This window comes from Typopeltis vanoorti, chromosome 16, assembly GCF_054136105.1.
Source record: "Typopeltis vanoorti isolate ZY-2024b chromosome 16, IOZ_Tvanoo_1.0, whole genome shotgun sequence".
NCBI classification, from domain to species: domain Eukaryota; kingdom Metazoa; phylum Arthropoda; class Arachnida; order Uropygi; family Thelyphonidae; genus Typopeltis; species Typopeltis vanoorti.
In genome coordinates, this window is record NC_143564.1 from 72,734,681 (window position 1) to 72,749,545 (window position 14,865).

The window sequence follows — 14,865 nt, forward strand, 5'->3', positions numbered from 1 at the left end:
TGACCTTGTCCATATCCTGATTAGATATTCAGCAGGTACTTACTATTGTTATTAGTCTTGCATTTTTTCTCCAGTTTTTCCCAAAACTTTTCTATATTTTTATATTTATTATTATTTTTAATATCCCATACATGAAACACAGAAGAGACTATAACAAACATATGCCATGTGTCAGGAATACAGTAATCTATTGATATTCTTTTGGAACTGTTAATTATTGTAGTCCTCCGAGAAATGCTTCATGAGGAAGACTGTTCCACAGAATTGAGATAGAAGGAATGAAAGATGACTGGAAATAGCAGGTTCAGTGAGTATGCAGTTTGACTGTAAAATTTTGAACAGCTGTAACACAAGTTCCTGTAGATCTGGCAGATAATAGGTAGCATAATGGATGCTAGTAATGCTGAACATTGGCCACAGAAATATCTGTAGAAGAGACACAATGCGGAAAATGATCTTCTATGGGAAAGTGGCCGAAGAGAGGCTGTAAGAGAAGTGTCATTTATCAACCAAACTGCCCTTTTCTGAACAGCATCAAATATTTTTAAGGAGGTCTAAGATGACCTATACATGAGAGCAGTAACTCCAATGTTGATCAGATTTGGGATTTATACAGAATAAGCAACTGTTCGGCAGAAGAGTATTGTCTTGACTAGTAAAGGATACCAAGTTTTTTTGGAAGCTGTCAAAGGATGTTGAAGACTTATTATAGATGATTACAGGATGCTATAGAAAGTGATATAATTGTGCCAGGAAAGGTTTGGAGTAAGAGTCAGTTCAAGAAGAAAGATTGGTCTTGACTGTTGAGCTCAGCATTATCAAAAGTAAGCTGAGAAGATCAATGGTCTTTTTTTACAGGAAAACAAGCAAATTTGCATTTTACATGCATTGAAGTTGACCAGGTTGCCTTTCATCCCATACAAGAATAGTGTTGAGATCAGTGTTCAGGACACTTATTATAGAAGATCTTGAAGCATGAGATGTTTGAGCACTGCAATGCTTGACGAGTGGAGTCTGCTATCATCAGCAAAACTATGAATAGGGTTCACAGTCAATGAGAGCAGGTCATTTATATAAATCAGGAAGACAGTGGGTAAAAAGACAACCATGAGAGACACCAGCATTGACAGGAAAGTCTGAAGAGAGAACACCATCACACATACGGATCGACCCGAGAGAAAACTGGTGATCCATCTGCACAAGGGTGAAGGTAGTCCAAATTATAGTAACTTGTTTGAGATGCCTTTGATGCCAGATCCTATCAAAAGCCTTGGAGATATGAAGAGCAATGGCACAGTTTCTCCAAACCTTTTCATGAAATGCATCCAAATGTGAGTGATGTAGGCCAGGAGATCTGTGGATCTAGAGTGGTGAAATCCACACTAGTAGTCACTAATTCACTAATTAGATAGCAGCAGTTCTCAAGGTGTTGAAGAAGTTGACTGTTGATAACCTTCTCCATCACTTTAGGCAAAACTGATGCGAGTTCAATAGCTTGATTGTAAACATTTATCTCCTTTTTTTTGGGAACTGGTTGTATATGAGCTTTCTTCCATGCTGAAGGGTGGATGCCAACTGAGTACAGTTTAGTGAACAGATGATAGACAACAGGTGTTAGTTCAGGAGCACATTTCTTGAGCACAATAAGTGGAATTCTATCAGGACTGGCTGCCTTTGTAGTATCCAAGTTATTCAAGATGCTTCTGATGTTTTTCTGGCAGAATGTCACAGGAGACATGTGATGCAATGTTCTAGACAAGGAACGAGGTAATTTGTGATGGCCATCTATGTAGGAGTTCGAAGAGATGAATGAAGCCAAGACATCAGCCTTTTCTTTAGGTGATGTTACAATGCTACCATTATTGTGAGATAGAGGAGGAGGAAGCACAGATGGACAAAAGTTGTGTCTGACAGCTTTGGAGAGAGACCAGAAGTTGCAAACTGAAGGTGGCATAAGCAGCGAGTTTTCTATATTTATCCTTGTCAAATTTAGACTTTGCCCTTTTAATGGTTTTTACAAGTGTTGTGGGCAACTGTGCATGCTGTGAATAAAAACTGGTGTTTTGATCTCAAGCCACTTATGAAAGGCCTGGTAATCATTTTCTACTCTGCTGGTTAGATCTCTAAGGACCAGCTTTTCTACTTTTTTTTTTTTTTTATGTGTCAGCTGCCTTCTCTAATGACTGAAAAAATTCCTCCACTTCTTTCTTCCTTTCTTAGGAGAACCTTCTGTGGGACAAATAAGTTTCATTATCCAGTTTCCCAAATATGCTTGCCCACATCACTCTGCCTGATATTGCTTGACTTCTTTTCTCTGATCATTACTGCATGCATATGACATTTTGTAACACTTATTTAGAACATTCTTGCTTGTTTTTGTCTTCTTTGTGTCAGTAACACCTATTATGTTGACTTGGTAGTTATCCAATTCTTGTGCTCATTCCATTTCTTTTCCATTAATGCTTCTTATGTTTATGTTATCAGTCTTGAGCTCTGCTGATTTTGAGTTGGGATTTGCTTCAGTAGCTCACTTTTCACTGTCCATGTTGGTTCCCCTGATTAAAATAATGGCGGGGGGGGGGGCTCTCGTTTAATTGGATGATGTACCACCTGGCATGGAATTCTATTATGTTGTACCATCATGTTATTTTGGTTTCAGCCAATAAGAATACAATTTGGTCAGCTAAATCCCAAATTGCAAACTTATCCTTGTTCATTCAGTATCCAGGTAGATACCTACTTACAGAGTGCACCACAAAAGGATTGGACATTAGTTCAGAAGCCCTGGTTGGTTATCTTATCCACATTCCTTAAAAGCTATGTGTACGTCTCCTCTTAGTTATCCAGCTGACCCTTAAACACTCCAACACAATCTTTTTGACCATTAAAGTCACTCCATACATCAACATACTGCACACCATCTACTTACTGACTCATCTGCAACTTTTCCTCAGCTCATTCCTGTCATACTATATTAAGGGACTCGCAGTCCTTATTCTTTTGTTCTTTTTCAACTCACTCAACAGCTCTTTCACATCTTATTAGATTGATTGTTCATTTAATAGTATATTTTTACTGAAAATAAGCCAGCCAAGTTTTCAAATAATGAGAGCAGATGTTGAGGAATATCAACAATGATTTTCCAACTGTAACAAGCTTTACCAATATATGTATCTGTGGGAAACTATATCATCTAGAGTTGTATTTGAACAAAATACTAATTGCCAAGTTCTTGAGCAGTACAATGCAATGCTGGAACAAATCTGAATATCTATGGAAAGTGAATATTCATATGCTTTGAGGTTCCTAAAAATGACTGTTTAGAGGATGCTAAGTAAATACTGCATACATCCATGCCATTTGCAAGAACAGTGCCTCAAAGAAGCAGATTATGTCAATACTGATGTGTACTGGTACATATTTCTTACTTATTATTATCAGCCAATCATTTGGATCATGCATGTTCACTGAATATTTCAGTAGGGATTGCAAAATGAGCTGCAGGTTCACTTGGAGGATATTCCTTTATCCTTCATAGCATTGGAATATGTATTTCCATCACAAGTGAGTTTCACTGCATACTATCCTGACTGCTTTTTGATTATCTGAACTGTCATTCTCATAAACATTGGATTAATTAAGGAAGTCTTTATTCCTGGCCAGCTAAATCTCAGGCATTTAGGTTGTTACATCTGAGATCACATGAAAGGGTTAATGAACAACCAAGAATTATGACAATGCTTAGAAATGAAAATCAAAATGTCTGCTTTTTCAACACAGACATTTTGAGCAACTATTACAAGAGGTTTCACGAACATTCCTTTCTTGAAGTAATTTTTTTTTGCTTAAGACTAACTTATAAGATGCTACTAAAACATATTATAAAATTTCTAAAATAAGTATTAGCATATATTTTTTTAATTGCTGTCTCTCAATGCAAATTGAAAAACTGTATCTTAATCCAAAAAAAATTAAAGCAACATGGATCCACTGCTAAACTGATATATCAGTTAGCAATGGATCCATGTTAATGTAAATTTTTTGCATTAAATCACTCAAGGAATAAATTTAATGATTAAGGGGAATCCTGTATGCATTTTTAAAAATTTATTGCAGTCAAAGTATCCCTAGTAAAAAAAATAATAATGTTAACTGAAAGAGTAAATTTCCATTTTTTGTTTTTTTATTCCAGTTTATAAGCAGTACAGTATGGGCTCTATTAGTAACCATGACAAATAACAATCTCATACTGCTTTTCTGCATCCCAGTCAATGCTCAATGAAGGTTGAACCCTAATGAATTTATTTTCTGAGACCATCTGTATGAGCTGGACACAATAGAGAGAGAGAAATTATGTATATAAAAGCCTGCTTGACTGAATTGGTAACAACCTCAAAATGCTCCAACAAAAAAGCTGTTGGTTTGGATCCAACTGTAGACCGATATGTTTGTGAATGTCTTTAGACAGTAGAATTAATGTCATTTCATTATGTAAATTTCTGTAGGAAGAAGACGATGCAATTGTGTTGCTGGTATTTTCACCATATGAAACAATTGGCACAAAAGTTATTTAAGACACTTAACTAGTTTCCTGAAATTCTGTGTTTCACAAAAAGTGAATAAAAATAAAAATTAGGTTACAAACATGTATCAATCACAGTAAACTATTTGAAAACAAGAATAACCATGGAATGCTCACATACACTGTGTGGTTTGTGATTTGATGGTTTTTGGCATTCTGTATGCATTGGCTATTTAATGAGAGAGGTCCAGACTTGATGTAAAATCATGCATTGTTTCTTGTTGCACTATTAATTTCCTGAAATTCTTTGTTTCACAAATAAAAGTTGAATAAAAATAAAAATTAGGTTACAAACGAGTATCAATCACAGTAAACTATTTGAAAACAAGAATAACAATGGAATGCTCACATGCACTGTGTGGTTTTTGGCATTCTGCATACTATCTATGCATTGGCTGTTTAATGAGAGAGATCCAGACTTGATGTAAAATCATGCATTGTTTCTTGTTGCACTAATGAAGGTGTTTAATTATTTCAGCCAACTCTTTGAACACTCTAGAGTAGAAACTATAATCTATGTGGATCATCTCAGTTTGTTGTCACATTACTTGATGTTTGGTATTCACTGTGTGTGCCACAATCCTGATTTATGCTTTTTCCCAGTCACCACATCCTTGAAATGCTCAGACATGCATATCTTGCCTGATCTACCTGTTGGCCTGACATAACACAACCCATAGGTGCAGTTTATTTTGTAAATACTAGGCTGTTTAAGTGAAGGATGGGGAGGTGTTGGAGGCCTGAGGAGATTGGAGATTGCATAATTTTTCAAATTTATTCACTTTAAGGAGCATAAACTCACCGTGAGATCATGTGAACTTCTGTGGGAAGAGGACATGATGCAATTGTGTTGCTGGTATTTTCACCATCTAGAGGAATTAATCTCATAACTTAATAATATTCACTCTCAGATAAAATTCACTTTTGAGTTGAAAATCAACAAGTCTTTACTGTTTTTGGATAGTAAAGTGAGTTTAAGGAAACCTATCCATGATCTGGTATACTGCATGCCAAATCTCATCAGCATCCGATACAAAAAACTGAGAGATAAGGCTTACAAAATATTCACAAATATAAACAAAAGAAACCAGGAACTCCATTATCTCAATTCCATCCTTCTAAAAAATGGCTATAACAGATCATTGGTCAACAGAAACAGCTACATGAACATGAAACACAAAATTCAAAAGGACAGCAATTCTTCCATATATACACTGGTCACAGACAAGATTTCAAAATTACTATGTAAACAAGGTATAATAGTTGCATTCAACCTCCTCAACAAGACCTTCAAACTCCACAGGCCTCCAAAACCTCCCCATCCACCACTTATATCATACAGACAGGCAGGTCAGGCAAGATATGCATGTCTGAACATTTCAAGGATTTGGTGAATGAGAGAAAGCATAAATCAGGATTGGTGGCACATACAATGTGTACCAAACATCAAGTAATGTGGCAACAAACTGAGATGATCCACAAAGATTATAATTTCTACTCTAGAGTGTTCAAAGAGTTGGCTGAAATAATTAAACACCTTCATTAGTGCAACAAGAAACAATGCATGATTTTACATCAAGTCTGGATCTCTCTCATTAAACAGCCAATGCATAGATACCAGTAGCATGCAGAATGCCAAAAACCATGTGAGCATTCCATTGTTATTCTTGTTTTCAAATAGTTTACTGTGATTGATACTTGTTTGTAACCTAATTTTTATTTTTATTCAACTTTTATTTGTGAAACACAGAATTTCAGGAAACTAGTTAAGTGTCTTAATAAATAACTTTACCACCAATTATCAATAATATCAAAAATGATATTATTCCCCTTCCCCCAACATGCACCCCTAAACACAATAATATATTTATATATATATTATTAACACAAAACCCAGGTTTCCAAATTTATTTTTCCTGGTTCAACCCCCCCCCCCCTATTATAAACAACCTTCAGCAGGATCATGAAATTGGAAGACATCCTAGTATTCAAACAAGGTATGTACAAAATTTTTCCACCTCTTTTATTCTGCTATAATTGCTTTCTATACCCACCCATAATGCCCTAAAATATATATACCCCTTTTTTGAGTAATAATAGCCAATGTATTTAAAATAAGGGACACTCCTAAACAAAAACAGGCTATAATAGCCATAATTATAATAATAGGAATTTCAAGATTATCTAATGATTAGCCTATTTAATGTACTTATGTGCTGTAGTTTTATAATCTTCATGGTTGGAGTTCAAATAAATAAATAAAATAATTTTTAACAAAAATGCAGAAAAAGTCCATGGACCAAACTAGTATCAGATTTTTCTATGATTTTCAAATACCTTCAAAATTCATAACAAATCCATCATCCATTCAGCTTTTCCTTCAGGAAACTAGTAAAACGTAAAAATGCTATATTGTAGTGAAAAAAAAAAAAGTTCTTTTGCCACAGCAAAAAGTTTTTTGCTGTGGCAAAAATCATCTTCAACTTAAGCATTTTATCCCACTTCCAACATGTATATTTATTCTGTCAAAATAAATGAGCCAAATCTTTTGCCTGTAGTACTGCATAAAACATTTACCTTGAGAGTGTCAGGCACATATTTAACACTGAAACAAGAAACTGTCAACAAAAAATTTAAAAAATAAATGAAAATTGTGAAACATAATCTGTTTCTAATGATATTATTCTCTTTGTATCAAAAATACTGTGATCGCAAGAAATTTCTGACATTTTTTTTGTAATAAATATGCTAATATTTTATAAACATTTACAGCATTTGTGAAATACCTTTTCTGCAAGTTTCTGTCTGTGAGTTTCATGAAGTAACACAGCAGATTTGCTGTCCATAAGATCAAGAATGAGACGTGGCCCATGAGAGCGTGACTGCTGAACTCGAATGCTAACCTGTAAAACAATTTTTCACAACAATGTCTTTAACCTATAAAATAAATGAAAGTAGGGCAATATAATTTTTGAATACATTTCAATATACCAATATTTTTCAAACTGTAGGGCACAAACATATGCAAAGAGGTTGGCAAAAGTAGTGTCTAAATAATAACATAAATTATATCATTTGAGGTGAAGCACTGTGTTCCTTCTTTGGTCAGTTAAGGGACAAAGCTAGATAAGAAGAGATCTAAACATAGCCTGAAAGAAATGAGGAAAATTATCCTGATCTCTTCTGACTTAATGTCCAATCTTCATTTTCCCATGTGCAAACCATCAGTATATCTCAAAGAGAAGAAGGGTGGACCGGCAATTTGGGACTTAGCCAACCAATAGTTTAAGTTAATATAGTGGTGAAACATGAAGAAATATCATCTGGAGCATTGCCCATTTAAACAACGATCAACCATTATATCTATCAGGAAACTGGGAAGAGCACTAAAAAGTTAGCTACCTCAAACTGAACTGAATCAAAGAGAAATACTATGTAAGCGGCATCAATGGAAAAGAGGTGGAACTAATAGAATTACTGAAACATACCCACATAACCGAGGTTACTGAAACAAAGAAGAAAAATAGATCAGTTACCACTAAATAATAACTCAAGATGTTATAATTGGACAACAGTGATCAGGAAAAGGAAGGAGCAATTATATTATTCAATACAAAACATGACAAAAAATTCTTTGACTGGTAGATAAATTCAAATAGTGATATGGACAAATTTCAAAATAGAAAATTTGACAATGTAACTTATCTGTGCCTATGATCTCCAGAAGGTGCTAGTTAAGGAGGAATTTTTGAGGCATTGCAAAAGGCAGATATTAAAAAAAAAAGGGGGGGTGAAGCTAGTTGTTACTGAAGAACTAAACAGTAATGTAGAGTAGAAAGTGAATCTAAGACATAAGGAAATGTTTTTGAGAAATTGGAGTAAGCAGCAAAAGATAAGTCCAGATGGAGAAAATACACAAAAAGCAAGAAAAGTCTTATTTATTAAATGGTCAAAGGGTGACTGACAGGAGCAACTGTATACTCAAGGTCAGAAGGTAATCAGGTAGGAGTAGTATCCAAAAATGTTGTGGTGAGTATATGAAGAGAGAGGAGATCAGCAATCCAAGGCTGATCTAAGGAAGGCAATATCAAATTATGAGAAGAAATCCAAAAAAGGATTATTTTCTGATGTACAAATAAAAGAAAGAATATCTAGAGAAGGATAATTTTAATGAGTGCTGATAGTAAGGAGATGACAGGTTAGATGAAATCTGCTTCCCATTTTCAAGCACTCCTTGAAAATGGCAAGCAGAAACTAAATACTGTATAATGGCTGACACGGTTGTTTATCCATTAGCGACAAGAGAATGTCTTCATAAAACACAAAACTTAATATTTTAAACTACTATAAATATTTTTAAAGTAATACAACTATTCAAATCCGGTAAGTACATAAACTTTTAACTGCTTTACATATCACTTTTGACAAAACAATTTCCATAACGGGCACATCGCAAGTGCCGACAATGCATGTTATGAAAACAAAACTAATAAACATAAACAATACGTAAAAATATTCAGAATTTTAAATTATGATTATTTTTACATCAGTTCATCTTTCTCTGAATTTTTTTTTTTTTAATTTTAAATATTTAACCTATATCTAACAAAACTTTTAATGCTTATTCCTAGATCTTAAAAAATAACGTGATTCTTGGTGATCATTATTTACACTCTCGGAATCACTGGTTTCAGAATCATCTGATGCTAGAGATAATTCGGAATTTTCTTCTTCCAATTTACTATACTTACAAATCTCATTTCTATATTTCTCAAATATTTCATTTAAACTATTTGAATCATACCCTAAATCTACAGAATCATCACTATCAGAATCAAATTCTACAGGTTGAGATTCTTTATCCTTATTAACTAAATTAGAGGAATTTTCACATTAGTCTGCGAAGTTAGCCTAGTGGTTTTGTGCTTTGCAACCACATGCCTGGGGAAGGAGTGTCCCAGGTTCGATTCCCGTCGGCAACGTGAGGAATTTGAGGATCTTCCTCAGGCATAGTCCAGTTAGCCGGTCTTGGGCGCGGGCAGTAGGGTTTTCCCCATCAGTTTATCTGGCATTTTTCATCCTGCAAGCAGGCAAACCGACCCAGTGAACATACACTTGTACAGTCAAAAATATATCTCCCCCCCCCAGCAGCAGACTAGGCAACAGGTCGGCTGGGAATGGTACTAACAAGAAGTCGCATCTAAGTAACACACAGACCCTGCATAGGAAGCGGGAATAACGCATAACGAATTCACATTCTTCTGGCTTATTTAACTCCAAATTAACTAACCTATGATATTCTGCTACTATTTCATCAATGTTAGAGTCAGTTTGATCATCTTCATCACTCTTATATTGTACATTATTTGAATTATGTACCCTGGGATTTCTAAAATTTCCTGCATTAGGTTTTGTTTTACTCAAATTAAATTTTCTCCTTTGCTGTGTATTTGAATTATGAGCTTTAAAATTATTCCCTTTCTTACTATTTGATTGTGAATGAGATGCACAATTAGTACTAGGAAAACTATGCTCATCTTTCAATATTTTATTCATATTGTCTCCTAATATTACTAAATTTTTATTCCCCAAAAAGTACTTTCTTAACCTATCAGAATGTACATTTATAATTTTACTAGGATTTTTGACATCTTGAAACTTAAAATTCACAGGAGAAAATTTCTCTAAAATTCTATATGGACCTAAAGCTTTCCTTCCTAATTTTCCAACTCTTTTTATACTAGAATTATCATCTAACAATACTAAATCACCTGGTGCAAATGACATACTTTCTAAAACGATTTATATACTGCCTAGTTTTCTGAGAACTTAATTCTTTATTCACTTGATGAATAACATGAATTTTAGATTTTTCTTCATCTTGATTAAAATGGTTATTCCTAGACGATTCATCATCATCAGATCCTAGAGATCTAGATAAGTAATCAGCTACTATATTTTTTTCTCCTGGAATATAAGCCACATCAATATTATATTCCTGCAGTTCCAGTGCCCACCTAATTATGCATTGATTTTTAGCCTTCATAGCACTTAGGAATGATAGAGGTTGGTGATCAGATCTTATTTGAATAGGTTGTCCTAACAATAAATATCTAAATTTTCTCAATGGAAAAAATATTGCTAGTGCTTCCTTCTCTATGGTTGAATAATTCAATTCTGGACCTGATAATTTTCTACTTATAAAAGCTACTGGCTTAAAATCTTCTCTTTTTTTTTTTTTGTTCTAGTACAACAGCAATGCAATCATTTGAAGCATCAGCAGAAAGATAAAATACTTCACCAAACTTAGGATAAATGAGAACTGGAGCTTTAGTCAATGCCAGTTTTAGTTTGTCAAATGCTTCTTGTTGAGCTTCATCCCAATTGAATTTAACACCTTTCCTTGTCAAACACACTATGGGTCTCAATAGCTGTGAACAATTTGGAATAAATTTCCTATAGAAATTTAACATGCCAATAAATCTGCAAACTTGTCAAACTATTTTAGGAGGTTGAGCTGATAATATGCCTTCTACATTTGACTGAGTTGGCATAATTCCTTTGCTACTGATTTTATGTTCTTAAATTCTTCTTTTAAGAAAAATTAACATTTAGAGCACTTTAAAGATAGATTTGCCTCATCTAATCTCTTTAAGACATTCCATAGGATTTTACAATGGGTATCTATATCCCTTGAATAAATTAGAAGATCATCCTGAAAACAGATGACTCCACTTCCCAACATATCTGATAAGACAGAATTCATTAAAGACTGGAATGACATACCAGAATTTCTTGCACCTTGTGGTAATCGACATAGTTGATATTTTTGCCATCTAGTAGTAAATGCGAAGTATTTTCTGTCTTCCTTCTTCAAAGGAATCTGAAAGTAGCCAGAATTTAAATCCAATTTTGTAAAATATTGTGCTCCTTCCAAAGATATCAATAATTCCTCAATTTTACACAGAGGGAAATCAATAGGCTTTGTAACCTTATTGATGGCTCTCAAGTCTAAGACAAACCCCAGGCTTCCATTTGGTTTTTCAATTAAGATAATGGACTGTTCCACTGAGAATTTGACTTCTCAATTATTCCTGCCCTTTCATATTCCTGCAGTAGTTTCTGGCAATGCTCCATATATTTCAGTGGAGTCTGATATTGCCTAATATAAATAGGAGATTGAGTACAAATCTGCAATGATTGTTCTACTGCATTAGTGCAAGACATTGAAACAATATCCTCTGTGAAAACACCAGAGAAAAATTCAAAGGCAAATTTAAAGAATTTCAGAATTCTATCCCTTTCTTCACTAGTAATTGCTGATTTCATTGAATTCTGTACCAAATTCTCTTTTAATTCCTGAATATTTTCCCTCTCATCTTTCTTTAGAGTCTCAATATTAAACACTTGATCGTTATCATCAGTGTCTTGAAAAACTTCAGGAGACTGCTCTAATTTTCCATTGTCATCTGATATCCTGTTCAAGCAGCATTTTAGTCCACACAAGGACACTGTATTACCAACAAAATTACATGCAAAACCATGATGTTTCAGAAAATCAATTCCAAATATTACTTGTACATTTGGATTAGATGATTCTGGAAGAACTATTAATGGATGACAAACTTTCAATGGAAAACAAGGAATTGAAATAAAAACATTGATTTGCTTATCAGCTGAAATTTCTGATTCAAATATACCCTTGAATTTAATTGGACAACTTAAAACTGAAATGTCATTTGGAATTAGAGATTTAATTCTGTTAAACAAACTATAAGAAATGAGTGAGATATGTGCACCTGTGTCAAGCAAAATTTCACAAGGCAATAAATCCTTGTAGAACTGTCAAAGGATTACCTCCATTAGCATAAGGAGCTAATGATACATCAAATTCTTTTTCAGGGTTTGAGCTGTCTTTAGCTTTACCCATGTCTAATGAGTAGTTTGACATTTCTGTCCTTGCCAGTATAATATTGGAATAATAATTATTTCCAGATTTTTCTTTATTTCTGATTTCTTATGTTGAAAACATGATTTACCCCTAACATAACAGTCTTTAGCAAAATGACCCGGTTTACTGCATCTAAAGCATTTTGGAATATATCTCTTTTGAGATATTTTATTCTTGTCAATACCATTAGATTTACAAGATAAAGATTGATTATCTGTAAGATTCTTGGATATTGTCAAATCAGATATCATTTTATACAAAAGTTCCTGTCCTTTTACTATTGGTCTCTGTTGTCTTTCTATTTCTTCACTAAGAAATGTTTTCAGTTCCTCTAATTTTTCCAAATCATGTAATTGTACCTTGGACTCAGATTCTGGAATATCTTCAGTGAAATTCAAAGAAGTTTCCTTAGACTGTTTCTTTTTATTAGCACCTTTTAATTTATGAAACTTTCCTTCTCTTACTTTATCTGCAGCCACTGTGTTAGGAGAATGAGTTTCATTATACTGAAAAAAGTTCACCTGTTTATTGTTTGAAGAATGAAATATATCTCTAAGTCTCTCTTCCTTTTCCTTAATAATTTCAAAACACTTCAAGATTTTTAACCTTTTTCTTGTATGCTGTTTCTTTCAAATTATCTCTAAGGCCAAGCCTAAATTGATTAAACAGCAACCATTCCAAAGAGGATGAAACATAAAATTTATGAGCAATGCTCCAAAGTCTGTGATAATTTTCTGAAACAGACTCCCTATTACCTTGAATGCACTGATAAATTTTCCAAATGTTAGGCCCTAATTCGCTTACATTTGAAAATTCTGATATTAGCAAACTTTTAAAGGTTGCATAATTGTCAGTGTCTCGCAATAAAGGAGATGTGTTTAAGAATGTTTTGGCTTTGCCCAATAATTTATTACGAAGCATAATCAACAAATGAAAATCTGACCATTTTCCTAAATCTCTAATTTTTTCTGCATATCCAAAAAATGTTTCTATGCTTTCACTACAATCTCCTGAGAAATAAGGTATTACTAAAGTTGGATTAATTAACCAAAAAAATTCCTCATCTTTAACTAAAGAAACTTCACAACTAGAATTGCTATCTCCTGTAGCCATTTTACTTGAGTCAAGACTTGGTTATGACTTAATTATTCTAAAATAATTAAGTCATAACCAATCCTGTCGTCGACTGCGCCATTGTTAATAGTTAGAGATTTACTTTTATTTATATAGAGAGGATATTATCATAATATTTATATAGAAATGTTTATCATAGATATTTATATAGAAAGGATATTATCATAATATTAATCCTACCGGCTGCACCATTGTTTAAATGTAGGATTTTTATTAATTTAATCCTGTATATAGAAATGATCTCTGTTCAACAATTATTTTTAATTTTATTTCCGAGTGTACCTATATACTTATTTATTTGCAAGGGTTCACTCCGATTTGTGCAATGACCTCCTTTTTTACTATTTCTTTCAGAATCCAAATAAATCACTGACTCAAGACCAAAATACAAAATAAACACATTTAATAAAACAAAAACAATATATATACACTTCAAACAACTTTACATAACTAACTCAAATTTAATTGGATCCAAGGCCTTTTTAAAATAAACTTACACTTAAGACTAGACTAAACACTTTGTTTTCACGATGACAAAATGGTCATAGCCAGTTTCTCTCTCTGTCAAGGCCCTTTTCCGAAGATATATGACTATTCTTCATTTTCACAGGATCCTTTTTCATCACTCATGTAGCACACATTAATTTTTCCTGACTTAATTCTGTCTCTTTTTAGTAGAAATAATAGTTAGATCCAGCATCGTCCTTAATACAGATGAAACTTCCTAATCAGAGTTTTCTTGAACATTCCTTTAGAATGCAAATAGCAATTTCTTCTTTTATTCAGTAGTGCTTATTGACAGTCTTAACTCTTCCATTTTAAAAGAATTTACAGTTCTACGATTTCCTTTTCGGAACCTACTATAAATCTTCCAATTAGCATTTCCTCCAATATTCCTTTTAAAATAGTAGCAATATTTCCCTTTTATTTATCAATACTTATTCCACTTTAAACTTAATAGTTCCACGATTCCTTTTTTGGAATATACTATTAATTTTCTTCCGACTGTCACATAAATAAACTCAAATTCCTCTGAATCTAAATATCTGCCGGTCTGTGTTCTAATTTCCTTCCAAACGCTACCTTGTTTACTCTCTGTTACTCAGATACCGAACGCTTTCCTCATCAGCTGTCAATCACACATCAAACTTCTCGGCAAGCATGTGCACTCCTTGAAAATGGCAAGCGAGAAACTAAA

At 33.5% G+C, this 14,865-nt stretch overlaps 1 protein-coding gene across 5 annotated transcripts in view; it reads right to left on the minus strand.

The window, feature by feature from the left end:
* LOC150098127 (DIS3-like exonuclease 1) overlaps positions 1-14,865 on the minus strand; it is a 412,479-nt gene that overhangs the window by 5,966 nt on the left and 391,648 nt on the right. For all 5 annotated transcript variants that reach the window (XM_090406105.1, XM_090406104.1, XM_090406103.1 and 2 more), the window contains one exon: positions 7,369-7,485. In XM_090406105.1, the coding sequence (XP_090262231.1) occupies positions 7,369-7,485 (117 nt within the window). The remainder of the gene's footprint in view (positions 1-7,368; positions 7,486-14,865) is intronic.